Source organism: Protopterus annectens, chromosome 15.part0 (genome assembly GCF_019279795.1).
Source record: "Protopterus annectens isolate FY-2018-M chromosome 15.part0, PAN1.0, whole genome shotgun sequence".
In the NCBI taxonomy this organism is placed as follows: Eukaryota; Metazoa; Chordata; order Ceratodontiformes; family Protopteridae; genus Protopterus; species Protopterus annectens.
In genome coordinates this window covers 532,859,466-532,875,476 of record NC_056749.1, presented here as the reverse complement: position 1 = coordinate 532,875,476, position 16,011 = coordinate 532,859,466, and the positions used below count along the sequence as shown (strand labels likewise).

Genomic DNA, 16,011 nt, shown 5'->3' with positions numbered 1-16,011 from the left:
CTGTAGTACTTACTGTGCATGTCATGATGTCGTCTACCAGATTACAAGGGCATGCTGACCTCCTGCACCAGGCCTGTAGACTATGCTCACCTCCAGCCAGCACATGATATGATACACCAGGCTAGGAGGACATGCTCACTTCACAACAGCATATATTATATCATTCAGCAGGCTAAGAGGGCATGCTCACCTCCAGCCAGCATATATCGCAATGTCATGCGTGAGGAAGGGCATGCTCACGTCTAGCCAGCGCATGTCATAATTTCATGCATCTGGTAGGAGGGCATTGTCACCTCCTACCAGTTCAAGTCATGATTTCATGCATCAGGCTAAGTGCACATGACCATACTCAGCACTCCCTAGTTTAACCATGATGCACTGAGTGAATGTTATAAACAAAAATATAAAATTATACATTTCCTTAGAGAACATACATCTATAACTGCCAAATGGAGATGCTATCCAAACATGGGGTGGATTTATGAGATGATAAGAAACACCCACTATAGAAACCATTCTCACAGATAAAAATCTTCAATACATATCAGTTGTATCTGACTTCGATGGCTGCAGTGGACAACTGTTGGAAAGAATCCAAAACAGTAAAAAGTATTCAAGCTGCCTGAGATTCTGGAGCTTAGGTCATAAAGGTAAGAATTTAGAAGATCACTGAGGTGCTAAAGTAGGCCTGATTGGTGGAATAATGGTCCAAGAAGTAAACTGTCTTTTGGCTTTTCCCAGTTAGGGGTCGCCACAGCGGAACTCCGGTCCGCTAATGATTGGCAGTAGATTTTTACGTACTGGCTTGCCGAGCCTAATGCACAATCTTCAACGAAGGAATGCCCATTCACGCATGTCGACACACAGAAGATGCTCTAACTGAGAATCGAACGTGCAACGTCTAACTGTGAGGCTACAATGCTACCGCAGCACCACCACCACAATCCAATGGTCCAAGAAGTAATGGCTGATAAAAATGTAAACTAAAGTACAAGTCCTTATGCCATGGCGACATTCTTGGAACAGGCATTGGATGGTGCCACACAGTTAGTTGATTAGACTTTGACAGTATTAGCTAAAAAGTTGTTACCCTCCTGTGGATAAAGTTGATAGCATCCTTGTGGCAAAAGAAATTGCATTTACAAACTTGGCAGACTGAGCTTGTAAAGCAAGTGCCAACCCATTTTGTGCAAAGATAACTTAAACCATGGTTGAAATTATTACACAGAGCACATAAAATACATCACAGATTAAAAAATGCAGCAAACAATGACATATATCTGTGAAAGTGCAAGCTATATCAGTGACAATCTGAGGAAATATTTCACTTTGTTTCTTTATACATATCCATCAGTTCTTATTACAAAATGTGGCACAAACTAAGACTATTAGAATAGTTTAATAGCAGCTTTATTACCGTGTTATCAAATCCTTTGTTGCTGATACCTTTTTCTTCTTCCTGAATAGATGTTTTCACGTTGTCCATCTCCATATCCAAGCTGGCTGTGAATTCAAAAGGAAACAGTAAGCAAGGCACTTTCAATTATAGAATGGCTAGTTTGACAGATACAAATAATAGTTCTTCACCAATTCTAATTATGCAAAAGAAGCTGCAAGATCTTTTGTTTGCTTCACTGTAGCCTAATTGTGTAAAGCAGACCACAGTTATTCATTCTCACAAAACTTACAATAAACCCAAAACTACTAATGATTAAACTCATTTGTGGTTATAGGCAGAGAATGTGAGAAAAGGTAAGGACCAGGCCTGCCTTTATACTACTGAGTAAGTAAACTTTAATTGTGATCTGCAGTCTTGAATTCCCTGGTCCTTAAGAAAAACATTTTCTTCATGCACAGCCTACACTATGAAAAAAAATTAAGTTCAGTTAATTGCTTCTCCAATTATTTCAAAGTGTGCCTTTTTCAATTTAGCAGAGGAGGCTCTAATGGACTGTTTTACTTCCTTTAATATTTTCAGCAGTATCATTTTTGTTCACGCACTCTCTTTCTTCTTTTGTTAAGGATAGGTGTAGGATGTTTGTTTAATCTCTCCTTTTCGTACTATTTATTTTGCCTGTACTGCAGACCTTGTCCAATTTATTTGCTTTGCTCTAGGAAGCCACAGCATTGCCAAATGTCTTTCCATAATCGACACATGGCAAATCTCTATGTAACTCATTGCATAGCAAACTGGTTCACAAACAGAGCTTAGGAAATAAGGGTGAGTGGTTCTATCTCCTCCAAAAAACCTGTCACTAGTAGTGTACCCCATGGTTCAGTCCTTGGACCCCTCTTCTTTGGCATTTACTTCTTGGAGGTCAAAGCTAATGTTATGGTTTGTGGCTGACAGAGTTTGCAGATGACTACAGACTTAGTGCCATCATGCACTCTCCAGAAGATACCATGATCCTCCTAGATGGCCTGTCCCAAATAAATTGCTGGTATCAAAATCATGGACTTAAACTAAATGCCAAGAAGCGTATGCTCATATGCTTAGGCAAGCATGACTCCCCCTTATAAAAATCAAATTGACAGCATATCGCTGAAAAGCTTGATCCCCAGTCAAGGATCCGGGAGCCTGTGTTGACAACAAACTGCCCTTTGATCATCACATATCAACTATTATAAGGAAGCCCTTCTTCATTACTCAGCTTTAAGGTAAGGCACCAGGTCCATGGATGCAATCATTTCATGACACTCATTAGGCTGATCATTGAGTATAATGACCATTTAGGAATGCATTTGTCCAAACACTTGTCAACAATGGAATGAACACAATGCCTGCTCATCAAGAAAATCAAGGGCCTAAATCATTAAAATGAAGTAGGCCATCTCAAAGCCTTGTCTCTTTTTTCAGTATCATACATGCTACTGAGGGGTGACCTCTATCTCATGTATAAATTTTAAACAGACCCTATCCTGTTAGACCTATTACTCATTCACAAGTTTAATATTGGTGTAAACACCTACTCAAGGGATGTCAGTCTCTTCTGCAACATAAATAGAACAAGTTGGAGGGAAAGATATGCATCACAGAGAATTCCACTTCTATAGAACAGTCTTCCACTCCATATAAAACAAAGTACTTCCCTTAGCCTATTCAAATGTAGTTTGGACAAAAGGATGGGTAACCACAAATGCATCCCCAGTTTAGCATTTGTGTCCCTCATAGATAGGAACAGCATGTAAATCTTCCAACATTTCCTTGTTCCTCCCATCTCTGTGTTGTTTGTACACAAGATCTTCCAACATTTCCTTGTTCCTCCCATCTCTGTGTTGTTTGTACACAAGATGACAATGGAAAGCTAAGCTTCTTAGATCGTCACAGATCAACAGCCTAGTAAAAACCTATGAATCTATAACTAGTTTTTTTACTTGGTATATTTAAGATACTTGTAGAGACTATACTTAACTACCACTAGATTTGTTTCTGACCCATATTGATTGCATAGCTAACAGGAAATTTAGGGTGAAATTAAATAACAACCTCTATGCCTCTTCTACTACTCCAGGGCTCAATGTATAGACCAGTTATATTCACTATTTTCAGTAAGTTCCTGGATCATGCCCTTCCTGCACTTAATCCCTTGTGGTCAGGTGACCTAATGGTGTAGTGTTGCTCAGTTTTACCATTCAGGATAGATTTCGTTTGAGGGCACACACAACATTAGCCAGGTAATGAAAGGAGTAACATGTATTAAATAAGTTCATAAAGAAATTCTGCACCTTAAAGCAATCTAGAGTTAACTATTAATTTGTTATAAGATGGCACAGTTCTACATAAACCACCTGGTTTTCCCTGTTAGTTTTTCATGGTCTAATTCATATTGAAATTATCTTGTTTTTTTATATCAGTTAACATGGCACTATTATTGTAAAACCTGACTAGTTGTTGGAACATGGGCTAAATTCTTGACTATGCTTGTAAGGGCCTCAGGGCCAATAGCCTAGTAACTTCCTATGATCCTGTGATCCTATGAGTTACACTTTAAAAACACTTTCATACATTTTTTATGCATTTTATAAAATCTCTAAAAATAAACAAGAGGAACATTTGTATACCATTTAGAATTTAAGCATTTACAGATCAGTGAAAACTAGCTGTAGCAATGTATTGATATAAATTAATGTAATATATTAGAAGCTATTTTTCAGAGACGTAGCTAGGCCATTTGGAGCCAGGAGCGAGATCCTCATTTGTCACACTCTCAAAATTGAAAGGCAAGTGCAAATTAGACTTAACATATACAGGTGAACAAATAGACCTTTTATCAATACAGAAGCTGTAAGCACACTTCTCAACTGTCCAAATTTCACAGTTTCCAGATTTTTGCCTCATATTTTTGGTCTGTTCCTCATACAATTTGTGGTGTTCTGGTAAACTACTGAGAACCATTTCAAATCACTAAATGACACATTTGAGTTTTAGACCGTGTATTTCAGAAAATGCATGTCAAAGTAAATCCTGTTATTTTAGCAATGGTCTAAGTTTATGAGAGCAAATTTTCAAATCTGTCCATGTCCTACTTTTGTCTCCCATTACTTCTGACTTTGTCCAGAATTCTTACATTACAAGGCTGATGTGTACAGCTGTAAGACATTTTCTGGATAGCTTTGTAGGTATTTGTAAAAATTAAAGCAGAGGTATACTGATAATTGATGAATTAAACAACAGAAAGCAAAGCTTATTAGACACCAAGCACAGACAATATGTGGGGTAGAATGGTGATATAAGGGAACAGCACTCCCTGCTGGTCATATAAGGGAGCAGCACTCCATTCTCACACTATGGTGGCTGAGTAACAAAGTAGTACTAATGAATGGTGACTTTTTTTTGGACTATATAAAATATAAGAACTAAAGAAAATTGCTGTGTGACAGGAAAGAGACCACAGGTGGCCACACTAGGATGAATTTTTCCTTTTATTAGAGTTAAGGGTTTTCATCCTATAACATTCAAATATTTCTTCAAAAATGCTTGCATATAGTCCTGTTGTTTACCAGAAATGCAGTCTTGCATAAATCATTCCCATGGTTATTATAAAGTTTTATCCCTTAAACTGAAGTCCAGGTTTATTTTTTTTTATTTATTTATTTTAATTATTGGATTTTTCTTTCAGGCAAACACATAGCTTCCTTACATACAATCTCATTAAGGAAAAGCAAGCAATTAAGTTCCTTTCCCTTTGCTAAACCAATATATCTGGCACTTTACAACAGTTCCTCTGTCGTGCACAGGCTTCAAATAGCATGGAAAGCTACACTTACTCAGAACTTTATGAGTTACTTTTCCTCCTTGTTAAACTTTATGTCTTAGAAGTTCAGTAAATCAATGTCAGGACTGAAAAGTCTCCCCACATCTAAAGTACTGATGATATTTGAAACCCACGCAGGACAGAGGAATTTCTGTAACTACTGTCATAAAAAGGGAAATAAAGTGTATGTCTCCTGAGAACACCTGATGGATGCTTTTTTGTGTCTGCTTGGTGATATGAAATGAGAACTACATTTCTCAGTGCTGTATTTTCTTACTTTATCACCTATACTAACCTAAGGAAAGGAAAGACAAGTATCCTGTGATGAAATAAGGTTCCCTATGATCAGCTGCATCCTCTTAATGGTCTGTTGTATCTTTTACCACACTAATAAACTTCACCTGAACTGAAATAAGAAACACTGTGGACACGAGTTATATGATGTAAGAAAATACAAAGAAAAACACAGGGTATATGAGCATACTTGTTAATAAATTACCAAAAGTATCCAAATAAATGATTTCTGGAAGGTTTCATTTTCCCATCTTATGGTTCACAGCTCACAGTTATTTTCAAACATTCTTTTTAAAAGGATGCATTTCCTAGTCAGTGCTTCAGTAGTTGTAGCATTACAGATCTAGGCCCATGTTTGTTAGTGCTCATTGTCCCGTACCTTTACCCTGGCACAGCATTCAAAGTACAAAAAATATGACAAGGATAAATGCAGAGGAATTATACATGCATACATATATGTAAGCACACACAAACACACTCACATCCACAAATACTGAGGGTTTTCCTGTTGCCTCACCATACCATCATCTTCCTATTTACAGCCATGACAATATTTGCTGCTAAAGCCCTTATATACTAGCCTATTATTCAGGAAATGCATAGCTGTAGAAGCAGTGATAAATAAATACTTTCCCTTTTCTGCACATAACAAAAATAAAGCAGTCTGCCTTTTTCTAACATCAGTGGCAGAGAGTCTGTTAGCAAACATGCACTCATTTCTGAGACAAGAATGCTGATGAAAATAAAAACAAAACCTAACTCAGAGGGCAGGTTTTATTCTTGGAAAAATACAGCTAGATTGACTTGATAACAGAGATATACCCTAGATGAGATAAAATGTACTTTTTGTTATACAGGAGTAATTCATTTACATTGAGTGTAAACCTTATGTTATTCATTTATTTATTTGTTAACTGGTAAACTGTATTGATGGTTACAGTCTTTTCAGAGATAACCTACACCACAAGGTCAGAGATTATATGTAGAGTCAGTCTGGATCAGCCAAACACTGCACGTTTGTCCTTGGGAGGTGGGAGGAAACCAGAGCACCCTAAGGAAACCTGTAATGACTAAAGAAGACATACAGACTCCATGCACATAGAAAACAGATCAGGTCTGAACCATGGAGACAGGTCCCCTTCACATGGTCAACTTTTCATAAAGTCAACTTTCATATGGCCGAGACCATATGATCAACTTTTGAAAAGCCAACGATGGGGAACCGCTATCTCTGCACAGTGTGGAGTGGGAAAAATTCCCACTTCCACACTGTAGTGCGATCTCGGAGTTGATATATTAAAGTTATGGAGGGTGGAGCCCCCCACTGCGGGGTGCAGGAGGGCATAGCCCATCTGCTAATAGTTTAAGGTAAGTGTTTGTTGTGTTTTTATGTTTACTTTACGTGGTCGGCATTCTGAAAGTCGATCATATGGTCTCGGCCATATGAAAGTCGATTTTCTGAAATGTCAACCATGTAAAGTAGACTCATGGAGACTGGAGCTGTAAGGTCAGGGGCGGCTCATGGCATCAGACTGCCGGACTGCAGCCCCCTCAGCAAAAATAAGACAAAGTACCTTTTTGTGGACAGGACAGTGTATATTTAATTTATTGTATTATTATTATTTTTTTTGTTTACTGTGTCTTCGCGGTCACTCAGCAAGGTCCTTCCTGCCTCGGCGTCGGCAAGTACACGCATGCGCACTTTAACCGCCTCGGGTTGCGGCAGTTTTAAATAAAGACTTTTTTTTGTTTTTGTTGCAGCCCGATGAGGAAATTAAGGCATCAGTGAGATGCCCAGCAGTCTATGTGGTTCCAAACTGCATAGAATTGGAAGGGGTTCAGACTGCGACGTCCGCAGGCACGTACATGACGTGCTTGGGCTAAATGCTGCTGATTGGTTGTCGCTCTCTTCCTGGGCTTTATGTGCTGGGAAAAGAGCGAGAATCAAACAGTTTCAGTTGTGAGTCATGACTGACAAGGGAAGGAAGGATTTACCTATTTTTATATTTTTTTTTTGGGCGGCCTATATTTTGGTGCTGTGCTGAAGAAGAAGTGAAGAAAGAAGTAGAAGAAGAACAGAGTAGAGTACAGTGAGTACCCCTAAGATCATAAATTTTTACAAATGTTACAAAGGTAAGGGTAAGGGGTTCAAAAGGCATAGATCATATAAGGAGTCACAGTCATCTTCAGCTTTGTTTTACTTTAACGATTGGTGTATCTAGTATCTACCTTTATCATTTGTGCCACCTAGACAAAGTATTAAAATGAACTAAGTTATGAAAGCAGCTAAAAGGAGAAGTCCAAGCCTGATTATTCTTAGCATATAAAAGTCAGCAGTGCTTGTGATATACATTATATATGATGGTGTATCTTTCAATATAAGTGATGTATCTTTTAGAAAAAGCAGTCATATATTTCTTGTCTTTTATTCTTTGAATGCAGTGTCCTTTAGTGCCACCATGTCCCGGTTTTCCATGGAATGTTATTTCGAACTCTAACTATCCTTTTGGATGCATAACTGATTTAGTCAGTGCAGATTTCAGTTTTAGTTTTTAGCTAAAGTAATACCAGGCCACTGAGCTGAATCTAAATCCAGTAGTATCTAGTTCTAATTGTTTAAGACTTACTATTCTGGTAATAGCTGGTTGGAAGGGAGTTGCATGTTTCCAGATGCTCGTTTATAAATCAGTAAAGTTTTCTTGTATATTTCTTGGTATGAAATGATTTTTGATAAGTTATTAACTACCTAAGCAAATGTATTGCAGGTGCCAAATGTCCTGTCAGATAGGAAGTGTAAAAGGTCTTTTTATCTAGGACTGCTTTCAGTGTCAGCTATGTGTCTGTGTGTGGGGGAGGGTCAAGGATAGCCTACAGAGTCTATAGTCTTGTTTCCTGATTTGATAGCTGTAAGAGTAACTATGGTTGTATATATACAATAGTCATTCATTTAATTAAAATGGTGTGATAAGAGAGTGAAGATGTACACCAAAGGTATATTTACTTGGTCTGAGTACATATGATTGCATGTTGAAAGCTCCACAGGATAATATACTTGATGATGGGTTATTTTAGCAGAAGAGTAAAGGCACCTAAAAGGGTACCACCTTAATGATGGCATGATGACAAAATTAACTCAGTATGGTTTCACTTTATGGATACTACACTTTTCTGGTTGTTTAGTATCCTTAATGATTGTGGAAAGGAAGTGATATCATAGTTGATGGCAGAAATGCAGAGCGAGATAGTGCTTGAACTTGCAAAATCTTTAGTCAAGTCTGTTTTAAGTCCTGACACAGAAGAGGTAAGACATTATTTAAAGCATTAACACTTATGTTTAGAAGGAGCATTTTCCTTAAGAAAGATTAGGTAAGGAATGATGAATAAGAAACTGTTTCATTTACCTAAAATAGAGTTGTTTTTATTTTAGGCACTTGCATTACTGGTATTGCCACTTTAAGAGTTAAGCAGACAGACCCATGCATAAGGCAAAAATGACATTTAGTACACACGAGTGACCAGAGGACTAAATACTCTATTCCCAGTCTTGGATAAAGAATCTCCTTGTATATAAATTTGCGGGAATGCAGAAGGTCTGATGAAACAGCAGATTCAGTGCTGGTAACTTGCCAGTGAGTGAATGTATGCTCTTTAGTATCAAGAAGAAAAGACAAATGCTTCACAGTTTTGCAGAACAGTAAGTTAGCAGTGTGTGCTTCACAGGGATTTAAGCAGTATTTTTGTAGAGTTTGTCTACTCTTTAGCACTCGCACAATGAAAAAGAAGCTTAAAAATGAGCAATAGGCCATGAATGAAGCAGCATTTTGTTGGGAGTTAATTTTGTATATTGGTGATAAATTTCTGGCACTGAATTTTTAACATTTGGGTGTTCACTTTGTAAGACGCACAGTGTTAACAAGAGATGTTTGCTGTGGTGCAGAGCTCACCAGTTTAAGGATGGGATATCAGGTTGTTCAGTCCCTGCCTGGGGAGAGAATGTCATGAAAACCTATCGCTAAAGAAAAAAACACAAGCTCGCAATGAGATTAGCTATAAATCTAACTAAGTCATGTCTGTTAATGTGTGCAAAGCTACAGATGCACTAATGACATTTAAAATTGCCTAAACAATAAATAACAGACTTTAGTTTGAAGATAATATAACATGCTTCACCTATATCAGTTGTGAGAGCAGGGTGAAAAGAGGTGGGGAAAATGAAAATAGTTACAAGATATGGACAGGTTTAGTAGCTAAAACAAGCATGTGGTACTCTGCAATAATGACCCATTTTGCATAAGATGTTGAGAATTGAGTATGGGTAATTTAAGGGTAAAAGAATTCATGGACCATTTCACATCCATCCCTAGTCTGGGTTTCATTAGACCTTTCACTGAAATGTATTAACATATTGCACTCAACTAAATAAACAGGCAAAATAATCCAACAGTGTATATAACGAAGCAAACACGGAGAAAGACCATAAAAGTAAACTTCAAGCATGTTTATTAAAATGAACCCAGTGCACAAGAACAGGTTTTAATAAATGTGCTTAAGGTTTACTTTTATGGTCCTTCTACATGTTTGCTTCATTGTATACATTGATGGATTATTTTATTTAAGCTTCTTATCATTCAACGAGACATTTATCCTTTGGAGTGCTGTTTGGTTTTGTTTTAAATAAGTTTCAACTAAGGACAAGACTGACAGGGAGTCTTATAGGGGGCTACACAATGTGCACCACAAAACAGTATGCATGGTGACAATGCACATGGTGTGCAAGATCCAAAAACTTTGGTTACAAGAAGGCACAATGGCTGAAATTGCATGATACATAATTCATACAAATAAACACATAATGAGATGTAAACAAGAAACCCCTTTCTTGCTTTCCTAACTGCACATTTTCCTATCTATTTATATGATGAACAGGTTGACCACTTTGATATGCACACCCACAATGCTATTCCTACTAGGAGCTGTACTGTGCTGTGCTATGCTTCCCTACCTGTGGTTGTGTGCCATGGGTTGATGCTGTCTATCACAGCACTGCATGCAGCTGCATGTAATGCTACAGGGAGATGGTTTTGTTATGACAAATACTAACCACAGTAGTAGTGCTGTTCTGCTGACATGTTGCTTTAGTACAGTGCCATCTGTTACCACTGTCTATCTGCTTTATTATGTAGTCTTTTACTCAGTATGTTAGTCTTATCCCTTGCCTGTCAATTAATACTTAGCTTTTGGATGCTTCACACAGTGACCCCCCCCCCCTCCTCAGTAATAGCACTGCACAGCTGTGTTGTGCTTCTACAAATCCTAGCCAGTACCATGTACAAGTGACTAATTTTTTTTTCTCCCCTACTACCTGCTAACTATCAGCCACTTCTTGGACAACTGATCCATTCATTCCCTCTTCACTGTGAAGAAGCCTAACTGAGAGAAGCCATAAGTAGGCAGCCATCAGTTGTTTTTTATTGTTATTATTTTAGATCTAAGCTCACACTGCATGTCCAGAAATATGCTCTGGGGTTCTGCATACAATAGATGTTGGAGATGGTATGTCACTCACTTTGCAAATGGCATAACCCCTTAAGACTACCCCCGCTGGAGCAGGTACTTCTATGTGGTCTCCAGTCCCCACCGAGGACTCTACCATAGAACTGGGTACCCAGCTGTGCATCTTTATAGTCTGCCTTTGAACAGAGGAAAACTTGTAATATCACATCAGTCCTCCCTTCCCCCTGCCATTTCCAGCAGGCACTCAAGGCACTAACTTAACTCAGGTTGCCAGGGTCATTGTCACTGCTTTATCCCTCTGCAGCAATGGTGCTAACTACATTTTGTAAATAAATACTTGAAGGCTAGAGCAGCCTGTGAACAGAAGAGAACATGTAATTCCCTTATGTAATTGCAGAATTGAAACAGGGTAAGGAAACTGCATCCCATATGATTGATTGACTCTGTCCTGAAGGAAATAAATATTGGAAATCTGGATGAAAGTAGAACACAAAAGATTCAGTACAGCATGATTTTCCAGTCAGGAGACCATGCCAGACAAATGTAGTACATTCCATGAGCAAGAACCAGACAGATGCCTTTGAGTAAGGCTTTGGATTGACATGCAAAGGCACAAGGCATCTGATGCAGTCCAACATTTTTAAGTGTCACTAAAAAGAGCAACATCCATGGAAAAACACAAAAATGTGCAAATGGTTCGATAATCAAAAATAAATTGGAAAATCAGAGAATGCACAGACAAGTTGGAAATTTTAGGAAGTCATAGTTTCAGTATATAGCCAGACTATAAAATAATGCATGAAAGGCACAAAATCCCAGAAAAAAATGTATAAAATAAGATGAATAAGTAGAAAAAAAATAACAAAATAGAAAGCCTAAGTGGCATTATCACAAGATATGTAAAGAAGGCAAATAATATAAAAAAATTGCAAGGCTTCTACTTTGTGTAACCTATCCTTTATGGTATTTTCTCAAGGTCCAAAAAAGGTATAGTCCCATTTTATTGCTCTCTTATTAAGACATTCAATATAAACCAGCTTGAGCGACCTCAATGTTTCCTCACCTAAAAGGGAACTCATGTTTTAGTAAGCTTAACTACTGTGATAAACTAAAAGCATATCCCCCTTCTCAGTCTCATATAGGATTGTGAAGGAAGATCCATACTATGAAAGACCCAGAACTTTTTGAAGCCCCTTACCTAAATAGAACCAATTGTAAAGCAAGCATGTGCTTTAGACACCTAAACCTATGCTGCTATATTAACAATACCAGATGGTGTGACAAGTACATGACCCAGTGCATCCCCAGTTGTGGAAATGGCACCCCTTGCTTTTCAAGTAGGGTATTTCCCAAACAATCTTTAAAATCAGACTAGATGACTGCATGGGGGAGTACAAATTTCCACCTGCGATATGTGGAGATTGTCTGCTTTATAGGGGACATTATTATTCTCCCACTGATATTGGGTGATATGGCTGAGCTTCTTGATGGTCTCCTAGGATGTAAGATTAGTAACAGCCTATGAACAAACAGACATAGGAAGTAGAGTACTTGGATAACCCCACCTACAAAATGGTAGTTTTTCAGAGTATGAGACTTAAAATGCTGTAAAGTATAAAGTGCAAAACATCTCAAGAGGTAGGATAAAATATTTTAATAATTGGAATGATATTAAAAAATAACAAACATTTGTGCATGAGAACCAATTGCTTGAGGGAGCTCAAAAATAATAGCAGATGGCAAAAATGTGGAAGCCGGTCTTCTTTATCAGATGATAATTCAGTACAGTGTTCAAAGCTCTCAAATGGGTTAAACTGCAAATTGTTGCCAGAAAAGATATAATGTACCTTGTTGTAAGCAAGGGTTATTGTGGGGCTTAAAATGTGTGGTACATGGGGACCATGATGCTATAAAGCCATCATTGATTATTAAGTATAACTCAAAGGGGAGATGTAAGATGGGAGACATATTAGTTACTTTTATTTAAAGAAAATAAATTTGGGACAATGAAATTCAGTATTTTTATAGCAAGCCTGATTTCTTAACAGCCTGTATGCAAAATATGTATAATGAAAGAAGAATTTGTCACTGTCAGAGATGTACTGGAGGTGGAATACAGAAACAGTAAATATGAATATTGCCAACATCTGTGAATGAAGACACTACATATATGTTAGAAGTATTGTGAAGTATGCTAAACTAGTGAACTACATTTAGCAATGGAAACTGCAGTGCTAATAAGAATAAATAAACACTGCAGTTTAAGGGAAAATATAATTTGTAGAAGTTAACAAGAAAAGACTAAGCTGGTATTTTTGGCCAGTCCACTAATGGGGTGATTTTCAGGATGTTGAAGAAACATTTTATGGAACTGTTTAACACAGAGGACATGCTGTTATAACTAGATGCAGTGTCTGGCACCTATGGTAGATTGTGGTCCAGCATTGTAGCTAACATCAATGTATTCGTTGGAGGACTCTGTAGTGATAAGGCTGAAGGTGAGGATGAGATGTTGCTCGCACAAGACATAACTAGGGTTGCAAGACTATTCGGTCTGTTCAGTATTGTAAAGAAGATGGGGACAGTATCACTTGAGTAATAAACTGAGTTGGAAGACTCCATCTTTAGGAAAGAAGACCAGATGGTGTTTTCTGACTGTAAGGAAATCATACTCTTTGACCTCCCTTGAAAGCCTCTACCAGGGTTTTAGAGGAAGACTCTACCAATAGTCAAACCTAGATTTAGGAGGAACAATGCATATTAAAAGTGGACCACTGTGTTACACTTTTGCTATTTTGTGGGGGTATTGGTAGGTTTTTAAACCATTCTGCAGCTGTTTGTGAGCTTCCACAAGACTTTTGACCATATGATGTCTCATGAGCTGTAGGAAGCTCTACACATTAATTCAGAACAAACATCCAAACCACAAAATAATACAAATAGTCACTATACAAATATCACATAATATAAAAAAGCATCACTTTTGTAGGAGGACTATACCCCCTGCACTGTCAAAAAGAAGCTTTGCCCCCATGTTCCTATCTTAAAAATGCTACTTAAGAGGTCACATATACTATAAAAAAGCGAAAAAGAGAATAAACACATTAAAGCATATTTTCCATTGTCTCTGAACTGCACAGTCTCAAAGAACCCATTAGAGAGAATGCCTAGATTTTTGCCTCAAATTTTTCGTATGTTTTTCTTAAATTTTCTGATTTTTTTCTGGCAGATTATTAAGGATTAAACTCTCCAAATAATGACAGGCATTTGAGTTTCAGACTTCACAGCTTTTCAAAAATACATGCTAATGTAAAACCTGTTATTTCAGTAACTTTCTAAGTTTATAAAAGCGATATTTTAAATCTGTCCATGAATTTGGTCATTTGTTACCCCATTATTCTTAACTTTGTCCAGATTTTTTGCTGTAAGAGGTTGAGAGGTATGGCCCACACACACACACACACACACACACACACACACACACACACACACACACACATGCTCATACATACACACACGCACAAAATATGAAATGTCAGCAGTGTCAGAAACCAGTTAAATAAGTACACTGATATCATGCCCTTTTGAAATATAAGTAAACTTCAGTCTCTACCAGAATTAATAATTAAAACATTTAAAAGATAACACCATCTCCAATGTTAAAGAACAAAAACACCTAGGATTAACTCTTAACGCCTCCTTAACTTCAGTAACCATATGGATAAAATAACTGCCAAATTTCTTTTTCAGTTTTGCTACTGGATATTCCACCTTCTTTCCCCTGCTTCACATAAATTTATTACCAAACATGTACTATTTCTAAAACTGGAATATGCTTTACCCCTTCTCAACATGCACTCTACATATAACTTCCAAAAACTACAGTCCAATGTAAATTTGTAAATTTGCTCCACTAGCTGAACAAAGAGCCACCATTGTGAAGTACTTTAGTAAATACACTGGCTCCCAGTTCTAGGCAGAGCTACACTGCCACTAGGAGGACTCATATTCAAAATTCTTATACAAGGGTACTGTCTCCACTCAAAAGAAAACTTCCTCTGAGAGACCACAATTACACACTTAGAAGCAGCCAAGATGACATTCCTACACTTGACAGAGCTAGATTCAAACAAGGCATAGGAGAGAAAGCCTTTCCAATATAGGAGCCACACTTTGGAGTCACCAAACAAATAAAGAAAAGAACAATCACACATTAAAGGCATTCAAAAAGTCATTGATGGAACCCATTTTTGTGGAAGCCAAACGCTATACAGTCTAAGACTTAGGGTATGACAGCTGAAATCTTAAGCTAGCTCTCCTAGTATATATTGTGTTTAACTATGTATATTCAATTCATGGGTATTTTATACTATTTAGCTTATATTAATTTAGCATAGCATATTTCTTATAAAGGAGATAAATGTTATAATCCTTTTCTTACATATAGCTTACAGATGGACTATAGCATGCAAACAAAAAGTACTAATGCTTGTATCACTTAACATCAAATTTTTATGTTATTCCCAGCTACACAACTGTTTGTTTCCACTGTAACTTACTATGTGTAACACATTTATATAAATAATAGATTTAACTGTTGTCGCCACTATGACTTGACTATGTACTGATACCTTATTTAAGTATCTGCTTTTTTCTGTACCCAGGTCATGACTGAAAAGGATCAGTAAACCAGTCCACTTATCCAGTGAATAAATGAATATTAAATTAAATAAATAAATAAATACACAAACAAATAAATAAATATCTAGATTTAACAACACTAGCATTCATATTTTTTCTTTAACATATTCTATAATATCTCCACTTCCCCCAAAAATCTCATTAACCCTTTACTGGAAGAAAAAAGTCAATTATTTTATTTAAATCCTTAGGCCAGTTTTTTCAAAATTCATGTTATGTTTACAATATAAACCATTATTTATCAATT

At 37.2% G+C, this 16,011-nt stretch overlaps 1 protein-coding gene across 1 annotated transcript in view; it reads right to left on the bottom strand.

The window, feature by feature from the left end:
• Window positions 1–16,011, bottom strand: part of LOC122789853 (sodium/nucleoside cotransporter 1-like) — a 486,120-nt gene that overhangs the window by 462,190 nt on the left and 7,919 nt on the right. The window contains exon 3 of the mRNA XM_044057287.1: window positions 1,418–1,503. Within this exon, the coding sequence (XP_043913222.1) occupies window positions 1,418–1,503 (86 nt within the window). The remainder of the gene's footprint in view (window positions 1–1,417; window positions 1,504–16,011) is intronic.